At 29.5% G+C, this 12,060-nt stretch overlaps 3 protein-coding genes and 1 long non-coding RNA gene across 5 annotated transcripts; 2 read left to right on the top strand and 2 right to left on the bottom strand.

The window, feature by feature from the left end:
* Positions 1-69: 69 nt before the first annotated feature.
* LOC130446966 (sphingomyelin phosphodiesterase 4) lies at positions 70-7,654 on the top strand. 2 transcript variants are annotated; one of them, XM_056783532.1, is made up of 12 exons: positions 70-341; positions 2,427-2,723; positions 2,774-2,876; positions 2,934-3,150; positions 3,658-3,874; positions 3,927-4,210; positions 4,269-4,464; positions 4,518-4,829; positions 4,882-5,115; positions 6,692-6,901; positions 7,115-7,206; positions 7,262-7,653. In XM_056783532.1, the coding sequence occupies exons 3-12, from the start codon at positions 2,870-2,872 to the stop codon at positions 7,539-7,541; spliced, it is 2,049 nt and encodes a 682-aa protein (XP_056639510.1). In that variant the 5' UTR covers positions 70-341; positions 2,427-2,723; positions 2,774-2,869; the 3' UTR covers positions 7,542-7,653. The 2 variants fall into 2 exon arrangements, with proteins under 2 accessions (XP_056639510.1, XP_056639509.1); XM_056783531.1 differs by lacking the exon at positions 70-341 and adding an exon at positions 2,154-2,349 and having other exon boundaries at positions 7,262-7,654.
* Positions 1,216-2,079, bottom strand: LOC130446970 (39S ribosomal protein L55, mitochondrial). The gene is made up of 2 exons (XM_056783538.1): positions 1,698-2,079; positions 1,216-1,429 (listed from the first exon to the last, which is right to left on the bottom strand). Exons 1-2 carry the CDS (start codon positions 1,863-1,865, stop codon positions 1,286-1,288), a joined length of 312 nt encoding a protein of 103 aa, XP_056639516.1. The 5' UTR covers positions 1,866-2,079; the 3' UTR covers positions 1,216-1,285.
* On the bottom strand, positions 7,585-8,156 carry LOC130446971 (uncharacterized). The gene is made up of 3 exons (XR_008910196.1): positions 8,019-8,156; positions 7,764-7,834; positions 7,585-7,707 (listed from the first exon to the last, which is right to left on the bottom strand). It is a non-coding gene; the product is annotated as an uncharacterized LOC130446971 (long non-coding RNA).
* Positions 8,157-8,439: 283 nt separating this feature from the next.
* Positions 8,440-11,943, top strand: LOC130446969 (uncharacterized). The gene is made up of 5 exons (XM_056783537.1): positions 8,440-8,904; positions 9,362-9,530; positions 9,879-10,079; positions 10,156-10,337; positions 11,397-11,943. Exons 1-5 carry the CDS (start codon positions 8,845-8,847, stop codon positions 11,913-11,915), a joined length of 1,131 nt encoding a protein of 376 aa, XP_056639515.1. The 5' UTR covers positions 8,440-8,844; the 3' UTR covers positions 11,916-11,943.
* Positions 11,944-12,060: the final 117 nt, after the last annotated feature.

Here is a 12,060-nt window from a genome sequence, read left to right as displayed (position 1 = left end):
AATGTAAACAGAAACGGAACGAAAATTTAATAGGCAACATACTTAACTCATAGAGTGTGCGCAGTTTGTAATAAAGTTTACCGGTTTATTTAAAATTTTCCTCACATAAATTATATATATTAAAATTTCAAGTACTTTAAGATGAATTACTATATACATATTTCATAATTAATCATTTACTTTTACAAAAACCTCGATCTTAATATAATTTTGAAATTTTTACTTATCAACTAATGAATTAAAAGAATACACTGATTGTATTAGCTAGTTATAATTATATATTTACCGCCCCTTAGCTATTATTATCACAGTGGTGTGCAGGGATAGAAACATATTTTTTGGTATGGAAATATGCATTTTTTATTATAAATATAAACCTAACGACAACTTTACAATTTTATTTTATGGTATGTCTTGTTTTGCCAATAAGGTCAAACTACAATTCTGCGTACCTGCAGATTTTTTTTGATTACTCATTTATTAATTAATATCATGTATTTTTGTAAAAAATATAAACAATTTCAGTAAATAGCGTGTATCGTATATGAAAAATAAATCATTATATATCAAAATTAGGTTAAGTTATATTTCATTTGAACCAGTGGCGTAGACACCTATTTTAAAGTGATATTATTTTTTGTTTGGAACTTTTCAGAGTAGCGCTGATTCTTGATAAAGCCCTAATATTGATTTTTTTATATGATACTAACAGAATTATTAGATCACTTTAATCAAGAACATTATTCTAAGCAGAATTGATGATAATAAATAATAGATTTTGAGTGATAAAATAATGTGTACTTTTTTTAGAAATAATTATTGTTTAGGACCGTTTTTAAAATAAGAAAACCATTTAGCAATAATTTGAAGATTACATCATCGATAATTAAAAGTAACAATATGCTGAGCTTGTGTAGCAAAAAGTAAGCGCTAGGTGGTTTCAAAGGCGAAACCCAAGTGAGATTAGATTTTTTCGACTTCAGGTATCGATATCTCGAAAATAAAGCGAGATATCGAAAAAATTTAATTTCATTGTCGACTTATTTTGGGCCGATTTAAAAAATGGCATAACCAAATTCCTTCCCCATGGAAATCGTACTGGTGCCCTAATCACTTGCTGCTATTATTAATCTCCTTCCAATATGTTAGGGAATCCTTCCAAATATTTTAGTTTTTTGCCAAAAGGGAAAATAATTGAATCAATTAACTGAATAATTATTATCGTAATTAAAGTTTATTACAGGTTATACAATTTTTAATACATAAAATTTTTTCTACTGATTCATTATTTCTTGATATATTTGAGATATTTTTTAGAATCATATGAATCTTCGATATCATCTACTATTTTCACTTTTTTCTTTGGTTTTCTCTCTTCTAATTTAGCCTTCCTTTCAGATTCACTTAAAGTCCATATATTTATTGGTAGCTAAAAAATTCCTTCTAAATTACCTCAATTGTATAAATACGTAAATCAGTATATAAATGTGTGAAAAAGGCGTCGAATAATACATTGTTCTTATTCAAATTAACAGTTATTTAATAACAAGCGTGGATAATTGGATTAGTTATATAATTCAAAAGAATGTATATGCTTTCTATTTTGTAGCACGTAAATAAGCTTTGTATTGATTTCATGGGAAAGTAAAAATTTTAAAATTACGAAAACTATTAAATTTTGTACATTATTTACTCACTTTTATCAGTTTTCTGGGCTCTTCATAATGAATAGTAAAAGTGGATCCATCAGGATTTGCTAGTACTGTAGGATATGTTCTAACATAAGTACTTCTATGTGGTTTAGTAATACAAGCTGATGCTGAACTAAGTTGTCGAATGTGTAATAAGTTTTTTAAGATAATCATATTTTTCGTAAATAATATATATATTGTGTATTTTCAAATTGAAAATTTTTCTTCTTCTTTACTTATTTTTATGGTCGCTAGCTAAGCTATATTTAACCCAGTTCAATTTTAGCTTGATATTTTCCAATACAAAGCTTTGTTATCTCATGATTCTATATTCATTCCTATTTTTCACTTGATTTTTTTATATGTATATTGATTAAACTACAGTAGATACATTAAAAAATAACAACAAAGGTTAAATAGCTCTTCCCGCTTAATGGTATGGTAATGACAGCTTTCCTTGACATTACAATTTTCAGCTACATATTGAAGTATACAGAAATAATAATTTAATTACGGAAAGAAGATAAATTAGGTTGAGTTATACGTTCAATTTGAAAACAAAATATCGTGATTTAGAACTTTAAATTAAATTAGAAGTGTTAATGACCGAAAACTTATTATAGAAAAAAAAATGATTAAAGAACAAGAACATTTTATGGTAACTATGATGTGAAGTAGATTTTTATAAAGTTGTATTTGTATTACAAATATATAACAATTTTTGTTTGTATATAGGTAGGTGTCCAACACGCCTTAAGACTTCCCATCCGTGCTAGATGTGCTGAATTGACGGTATTATTAGATAGAGGAAATCTGGTAGAATTGCATAGTTTTTTTCCTATTTTAATAGAAAACATATTTGGACCACAAGGAACAGTTTCGTGGGGTCTTAGAACTACAACCGAAAATGACCAAGAAGATTTCAGACAGCTACAACATTTTTTATCGCCTTGTGGTCCTATATTTAAATTAATTTATACTTTACTAAAAGATCCAAACATTAGATATGAATTTTCATTAGCCTATTTACCAGTAAGTACTTCTATTTAATATTTTAGCAGTGGTTTATTTGTACGTTTTAGTCAAAAATAAAACAATTTCTGGAAAATTCCCAAGGACATCCATTTTATTCAGAATTATTACACAGTAATTTGCAAACAAAACAAACTGTATCATTGATGTTGAGTGAGTTATATTATTTAATTATAATTTCAATCATAAACAAAATGTTAATTATTTTAGATTCTTTTGATTATTACATGTTTCATTTTGCTTATCATCTCATAAATCCGTGGCAACAAAGGGCGGGATCTTCTGTTGTATCTTGGAATACAGTATACTACGTACTATGTTGTGATTATATTTTACATTTTCTACCGACTGATCCGTCAACTATAATTCAACCTGTTATTTATTATAATGGGAAGAATCCCCTACAGGCAGCTAAAATGCTTTTATCGTAAGTTTTATATCAGAAATATAATTTTTGTTTAGGGTGTTTGTTTCTCTGTATTTAAAAATAAAAAAATCTACTGTAACTCTGGAAATAAACAATCCTTCCACTTCTGACTAACTGATACCTGACCCAGAAAATTCCTTTTTATTATGTTCTTAATGTCCTAATAGCACACCATTTAATTATTCCTCTCCAATATACACCTAGTATACGTTTAATGAAAAACCAATATAATTACATTCCTCTACCTTCTCATTGTTAAACCCAGGCGAAACAGTTTGAATCAATGAGAAACTTTGCTGTCCCAAAAGAGAATGAACTATGTTGCTTTTTGAGATTTTAGTTTTACACTTTGTATATATTGTTTTGTTGATGTCTAATTATCAAGTTTAGATGGTTATCAAACTTTACTGTACTACAGTTCCACCTTCTTCAATCCTAAGACTAACGCCAATAAAAGTCTGTTTTTCCCTCCAAAATTTGTTCAAATAGAAATATTATATATTCTAGTGATAAACCTCCGAGTTCTGGTTTGATCAACGCTAAGAGGGAAGCTAAAGATGAAGGTATTCCAAGCAATTTGGATTTCCATCATCCAAGAAATGATATTTGGAGAAGTGAAACTGTATTAACGGTTTTTACTGATATGTGGTTACACAATAATCAAGTTACTGATAATACGAATAATTTTAATAATTTGAATACTTTAAATTCGCCCCATACTACTGTAAGTATATGAAATTCTAATAATTTTGGTGAGTTAAGGGATTTATTTTTAGACTTTTTTGCACCACAATGAGCTCCCTACAGGTGAATATATGCGTATAGTGAGAGTTTTAGTAAAACAGCTGCATTCTTTTCACGCTAGCGCAAAAGCAGACGATACGCACTTAGGAGAGTTAAAAAAAATGTCAATACCAATGATACAAGGGAAGTTTTATATATTTTTGAGAAATTTGATACATCGTTGGCCATTGGACGGTTCGTTTAGATTAGTTTTGGAACTTTGGTTGACTTATTTACAACCTTGGAGGTATCCACCGAATAATTTGATCAAACAAGTGTAAGTTTGATTATTTTTTTTGTCATATTTCAATGTAATATTTGTCTTTATTTTTTAGGAATAAAAAAGATGTGAACCCAGATATCGATGATCTGTCTGCTGCTCCTCAAAACGAAGTCGATTACGAATACATTCAGTTTGTAGCTGAAAATTTATTGACTTATACGGTTATTTTTCAGCAACTATTACCGAGGTTTGGAAGAGTGGATTTAGTCAGTCCGAAAATGTCTTTAATGCTGTATAGAATAGCGAAGGTGATTCAACGAATTTTCTTTATTGATCTATGTGTAAATAAAATAATTTTTAGGTATTTGATCAACCGAATCTTCCTCAGTATATTAGAGAAATTGAACAGTGCGTGGAAAACAACGGTTCCCCTACAACGCACAATTACAGTCACCATTGGACCAATAATCTACCTCCACTATCTCCAACTTCGAATTGGTCAACTAACACTACCCTCCAAAAAAGTTTAACTGTATCGGAAAATTTTCAAAATCGAAGTGGAAGATTAACAATCGAGAAGAAGTGGTCAACTGTTGTTAAACAGAAAATATTTGAATTAGAAGGCCCGAATTTCTGTTATAAACCGTTATTTTTGAATCCTCCGGCTCCAGAAGTGACTAGAATCATCTAAATATCACTCAAATATCCTAAATTATTTTTTTTAGGTGTTTGATTTGATTATTCAGATCAGAAAGTCTATTAAGTCTTCTGAAGATATAGTACGTGCTAAAGAAGCGGAAGAACGAGAAAATTTTTCAGGTTTTTGGGGAAATATTAAATATTTTCTATCAGGATCAGATCCTAACGACGAATTTACTTTAAAAGAACGACAGAAAGTGCCTCTACATCTCCAAGTAGCTCTACAGAATTTAATCGATATGTTTAATATAAACAACGAAGTAAATACAATTGTAATTTGACTAAACTTGATGGAAACTGAGTTTATTTGTTCCCGAGGTGGAAATGATGAAAAAAGTTATGAAACTTACTAGGAAAACTTCACCGTACCTTTGAAAAACATGCGGAAACATTTTTTTATTCTGTATTAATCAAAGATGGATTACATATAAAGAAAAACCAAATGAAAAAATCAAATTAGAGACTTATTAGTCCATTGCATGGTGGTTAGAATACATTTAGAGCAGGAGTACCATCGGAAACAGCCATTTGTATCTTTACCTCCATGGAAATATCTAATAAGATTAAAAACACTCCCTGGAGTTGATAAGCGGTGAAAAAACTGTAATCTGTTGATTTTCGATGAAATCGCAGCAGAAATAACCAAAAAATACCCAAAATACATTTTGTAGGTTATGTTGATGATGGTAGTCCTCATCGACAGTACCTCAATCAAGAAAGATTCCATATACTTTTCAAATGGTGCAATGATATGAAAATAAAATGTTACTAGCCCCAAACTAACCCAAAAAGAAGTCACACAGTTGGAGTATTATCTTGGATGGTCATATTTGAGCAAAATACATTCATTATCCTTTTAAAAAGTGTCCTTTGGCCATCCTGTAGTGGAGTTAAATGTAGTGAAACTTCAATTGCTGCTATTGGACAAGTCTTCACGGCTTCTGTTATCATAGTTTTTGAACCATCCTCAAGTATTACCACAAAAGTCTACCATCCAAATAATTCCTGAACTATGTGACTTCCTTTTGGGATACTTCCTCTTCTCCATCGAAGCACCTTCAAATTTCCTTTGTTCATGAGGACTACCATCATGAACATAACCTACAAAGTGTATTTTGGGTATTTGTTTGGTTATTTCTGCTGTGATTTAATCAAAAATTAACAGATTACAGTTTTTTTCAACGCTTATCAACTACAGGGAGTGATTTTACTTCTCATTAGATATTTTCAAGGAGGTAAAGATACAAATGGCTGTTTCTGTTGGTACTCCTGCTCTAAATGTATTCTAACCACCATGCAATGGAGTAATAAGTCTCTAATTTGATTTTTTCAGTATTTTTTCCCTTCTCCACTGCAGACAAACCTCCTAGTACATATGCGAGGTTTTTACAAATAACTTCTCAGTTTTGTTCAATGTCAACTAAAAGATATGTTTAGTAGTTTTTGTCTAAGTCATTGGTATTTATTCTTCTTTTAACTTCACATGCAAATATAATCCCTCTGCTGGGATGTTGGTTAGGTTAGTTTTAGAGTACACTACCACTACACCAACATTCACAATTACACTGTCTGACACGCGTTTTCATAACCTAACCTCATTTGATTTAATCGATATTCCTACAACCCAAAGGAAAAACAATTTTTCTAGACATAATTCTGGATTTAATAACAAGTTTATCTCTACTTTTTTTCATCATTTTTAACTTGTGAATAAGACTATTAACTTGAGCGAAAAGTTTATTTAGTTCGATAACAACTTATAGTCAAATTTGATCTTCGAAAGTTTATTTTTTGGTACATATAAATCTGTTTATTGATGCTTTCATATTTTTTTAGATAGTAGAAAGGGAATACGAACCTCCGAACTCTTGTAGTACATCAATTAATTCATCGAACGATTATAAGTTCTTGACACCGGAAAGAATAAGGGCACGTATTAAAAATATTCGATACGAAGGTGATCCTGATCTTAAACCCATCCAGAGCTACGAAAACGCGTTTTTAGTTAGAATTTTGTATCAAATTGCTTCTAAAATCAACGAAATGGTAAATTTTATAACAATAATCATAATGATGGAATAATTATTGATCAATTTTGAAAATATCATATTTCTAATTTTTGACTGTACTGGTATTTAAATTAAAATAAGAAAAATGTCGTTAATTGATCATTAGAATAATCTAGTTCAAAGTTTGTCGAATCTTCTGGTTTCTTTTTTTTAAAACACCCTGTATAATATTTTATGTTAATTTTTTTAGTACGGTCCCACGTTTTATCAACTTTACCATAGGGCTTCTTTCATGGGGAAACTATCAAGAGAAATTCTTTGTCCACCAACTACAATATACAGGTGGGTTACTAAAAGTATTATTTTTTTTCAAATTTTCTCAATTTTTTTGTTTTAGATATGATAAATCGACACCTGGATCACCGAGGTTGAGTAGTAATTTACCGCCGCGATTGAGCCTTCGTTTTTTGGCCAACTATACGTTTTTAGGTTATTTATTTTTCGGCGCTTTTGTGGCGTACTTATTAGGATACAGAATTGAAGTGTATTTTGCTTTTTTAATAGTTATATATTTATTTTATAAGAGTTATAGGGCCTTGAGAACAACTGAAACTCCCGTTAGGCACAATTATCCCACACAAGGATTCGGGAATATCAGTTTTAACGATTCATTTTGAAATTATTTTTAGAAATATACAAAGGAGAAAAAAACACCAATAATTTGTTGTAAGATACCTTTATATTTTTTTGTATCAAATAAATAAGTAATTAAACGCATTTTTAAGAAACTGTTTTTTCATACCTGCTAATAACGCCGAAAACAATGGTATTATATGCGGTAAACTTACTGAAATATTCAAATTTATTCCTAAAGATGATATTAGACACAGTAAACTTACTGAAATATGCACACTGATTCCTAAAGATGGTATTAGATGCAGTAAACTTAATGAAATATGCACATTTATTCCTAAAGATGGTATTAGATGCAATAAACTTACTGAAATGTGCACATTTACTCCTAAAGATGGTATTAGATGCAATAAACTTACTGAAATGTGCATATTTACTCCTAAAGATGGTATTAGATGCAATAAACTTACTGAAATGTGCACATTTACTCCTAAAGATGGTATTAGATGCGGTAAACTTACTTAGATATGCTCATTGATCCCTAAAGAATTATAAGCGTTTATTATATGCAGCAACGAGCCACTATATAGTTTATTTCCTGATTAATCACCACCATTGCATAATTTATCCTGATAATTTCTGTTTGAAATTCAATGGAATCAATTTCCAGTATTTTCAAATCATCTGTCCACTAGTCAGAGATCGTTATATAACGAAGTAATACTACAAATCCTGATTTATATGTAGTTGTTTTAAATTTTGTTGAAACTCCTTGTATATACGTTCTTAAATTACTTTCATATTTGTTATGTTTCTTAAGCTTGGAAGTTATGACTCACAAATATTATACTACCAACATAATAATCGTTTACTCGTGTCATTTTTGTAATTTTAATGTTTGTTGGGGTTGGCAGGCCCTTCTAGATGTAGGACAAATAAATTGACCTTCAATCATCTGAGTAAATCTTCTATCAAATAATTGGTTCGTGAATATAACTTACGGTACAATACTGCTGCCTATACGATATATCAAAAAGTGTAAATATTAATTAAACTTAATTAACTGTTTATCTACTTAATCGAGTCCCTACATTTTTAAGTTTAGAAGATTTAACAAGTCTTGGAATCGCTCTCTTAGAATAAAATCCTAATGCTAATCAAGCATATATAATACATATTATAGCGATCCTAAATTAGTAGAGAGTAACTTGTAAAAATTGTATATAAAAAATAAAGCTAATAAGTAGGTTATGGTGAGTTAGAAGTGCATACAGTAAGAAGTCGACTTCGGGCCAACTGTCAGTTTTTTAAAATTTAAGTTAAATTGTAAATCAGTGAATTATAAGCATGGATTTATCTAATAACGATTTGGAGGAATACGTCGAAAAACTTGAAAACTTATTTTTAGTGAGTAAACCTTTTTTAAAATCATAATTTACTTCAACATATTTAAAGTACTTTAGTTCATAGTTATTAAGAGTAAAAAAAATAAATAGAAAGTGTTTTTTTTTGTTTCAAGATATTTTGGCAAGCTATTAATTATATATAACTTTATATAATACCGAGGTAGATAAATAGATCTGCTTCAAGTGATTGTAATTTGAGTTCAGATTTATTTGCAATCAATAGTATAGAATCCAAAATTTGTACGTTTTGTTCATTGTAGTATAATTTTCGATTTTCGTTGTAAACGACCATATTGACGAAAATAAAATCACCTCAATTTGATATAATAAATCTGATAACTATGTTAAAAATTCTTTGATATGTGTGTTTGAAATTTTATCCTTATTAAGTTGTCCTAAATCTTCCAAAGTTTGTTTAACTTTTTTTTTTTAATTAAATAAGTTTCCTTCATTTGCAGATTGAGAAATCGAATAAAAAATATCGTCATGAATTAACTTTATTGATTGAAAATATTTCCTGCGAATTAAATACCAGTAGAAAAAATGAAAATTCTTTGAGAGATGATTTGAAAAAATTGATTGAATGTGGTGATTTGGATATTAATCAAAAGTATGTACAAGCTGAAGGTAAATAATTAGTATATTTTGACAAGAATTAATATATGTACAATATTATAATACTAATGATTTATTGGGTATTATTCAATAATTGTTGATTTTATTCGATTTTACTTGGATAATTTTCATTAAAATGAAGATGTTGGAAGAAATAGATGAAAAAATAGGTTAGAAATGATTTAATAACATTCAACTTAATAATACCAACAATTCATTGAGTAATTGTTGATTTTAATTCACTTTCCTTGGATAATTTTCAATAAAATGATGATTTTGTAAGAAATATTTGAAAAAATTTTGAGTTTGTCTAAATAGAATTAAATACCATTAGAATACATTTTAATACGTAACTTTTAGAAAAATGTAATAAACAACAGATTGAAATAGTATTATTGACAAAAAAGATAGAAGAATTAAGAAATCAAACAAATTTAGACTTAGAGATACAAAAAAATGAATTTTTAAATAAAATTAAAAATATAGAAGAAACTTTGGGATCTCAAATAGTCAATTTGAAAAGTCAACTTGAGAGTCAAAAAATATGCCACGAAACAAAGGGTAAGTAAATATTTTATACATTAATGAATTGAATATTTCGAACTGCTGTTGGTTTAAACATATTATTTAATACTAGAACAAGAATTGTATAATGAAATGCAAATGATGCAGGCTGCAAGCGCCTTGGAGTGGGATGAAAAAGAATCTAGCTACAAAAAACAAATCTCAGATTCTGCAAATAATTTAAGGTTGTTTCAAAGTAGAATCAGAAGCATGCAATGTGAAATAAACCAATTAAAAACTCAATTGTCAATATTGGTAAGTAGCTGCAAGTCTTTCAATATAATAACAAACGGGAATGGAATGGAAAAAGTTTTATATCTAGCTTCAAATTGTTTTAAAATGTTTCTTTGATGAACCAAAAAAGTCTGGGTACGTTTCAGTTCTTGTCAATTGATATTAAACAGAAATTGATTATCAGCAACAACTTTTACCTAGATTGTGATTGAACCAATGGAGGTTGCTGTTTTTACATAGACTGCAGCTCAGAATTTTATCCTGTCCTGACTTAAAATAGCACCATTACTGCTTGTTAGGGATTGAGATTGGGAGCAATATGTCCTGGCACAGCTTCTAATCCTCTACAATGACCAAATGGACTTTCATCTCACAAGATGCTCGACTCAATACAGAAGTCATCAATTCGACTTATAGGCGATCCAGAGTTGACAAGAAACTTTGACAGCTTAGAGCATGGAAGAAAGACCTGACTCAGATACTACTACTACTAAGATGTTCTTTCGAGCTGTCCAACATATTCCCAACTAGAGCAGTACCTGCATGCCTTTCCAAACACTACAACCTTCACGATCAATATCCACTGGCATCTCCACACTAAGCACCATTTGAACTACTAAAGTGTGATAGGGTTTATCCTCTCATACTTGCTTTTTACATAAAAAAAGCACTGGAGGCTAATCCCAAATTTATAAAATACTTCTTGATTCAATACGGGGTCACAATAATGATTTTTTGTGTCATTTTGGGTGTTTTTGGATTGAATAGAAATGAAATATTGAGGACTACCATTTTTATCTCACTAATTGGATAATTTTACCACTTTAGTTATAAATAACATTATGACCACAACAAATATGCATTAAAACCCTAAAACAGTGAAATTTTGGAGACTTTATTGTAAACTAGCACCTCCAGTGGTAAAATCATTGCCATATTCCAAACTATTTTATAAAATATCAACCATTTAAATAGATGCCTGTTTTGCATTATTCGACTTGTTGTTTATTTTCTATCTATAACATAAATTTTTACTAAAGTTCCTATTTTTTATTGAAATTCATCCAAATCACCTTCCAGAAATGCCCTCCCATAGATAATAACATGTATCCTCAAGAAACACCTATAAGGCAATTTAAGAATCAATTAGTTCAGAAGAAACTGTATGAAACCAGTTGTAACGAGTATATTGATGAAAATCAGGTTTGCACCAATGTTACGGAGAATACAAATGAGTACTGTAGACCGACATCTTCTGCTTCAACTGTTGAAGTAATTAGGTCAAGTCAAACTCATACATATAAACCTAATATAACTGATTTAGATGAAATCGCTCAACAAGAAGGGACATCTAATGGAAAATCACAGAAAAAATTGTCTAATTCAATTGAAACTACACACAGTTCAAATTTTAAACCGATTAACCAGTTGTATGCTCCGGTTGTATTCAAAGGCAAAAATCGAGCTAGAGCTAATAATTTATTACCACCGCTTAAACAACTGGGTAATTCTGGATTAAATAACACGAACAAAAAAGAGATGCAACGCAAGAAAAGGAAATTATACGACCCAAATAGTTATGATTATTTATCTACTTAAATAATAAAAATTTTTTGAGTTTACCAAATTGTTTATTCATTTTACAACCTTGAGAATGGATTTTTCGCTTCAAATTAGACCTTAACATGTTGAACCCTAGTGCGGTCCCTAGATATAAAATTGGATTCAAATATGATCATGCAGT

The sequence above is a fragment of the Diorhabda sublineata genome, chromosome 7 (assembly GCF_026230105.1).
Source record: "Diorhabda sublineata isolate icDioSubl1.1 chromosome 7, icDioSubl1.1, whole genome shotgun sequence".
Classification (NCBI taxonomy): Eukaryota; Metazoa; Arthropoda; class Insecta; order Coleoptera; family Chrysomelidae; genus Diorhabda; species Diorhabda sublineata.
This window is presented reverse-complemented; position numbering and strand designations above follow the sequence as displayed.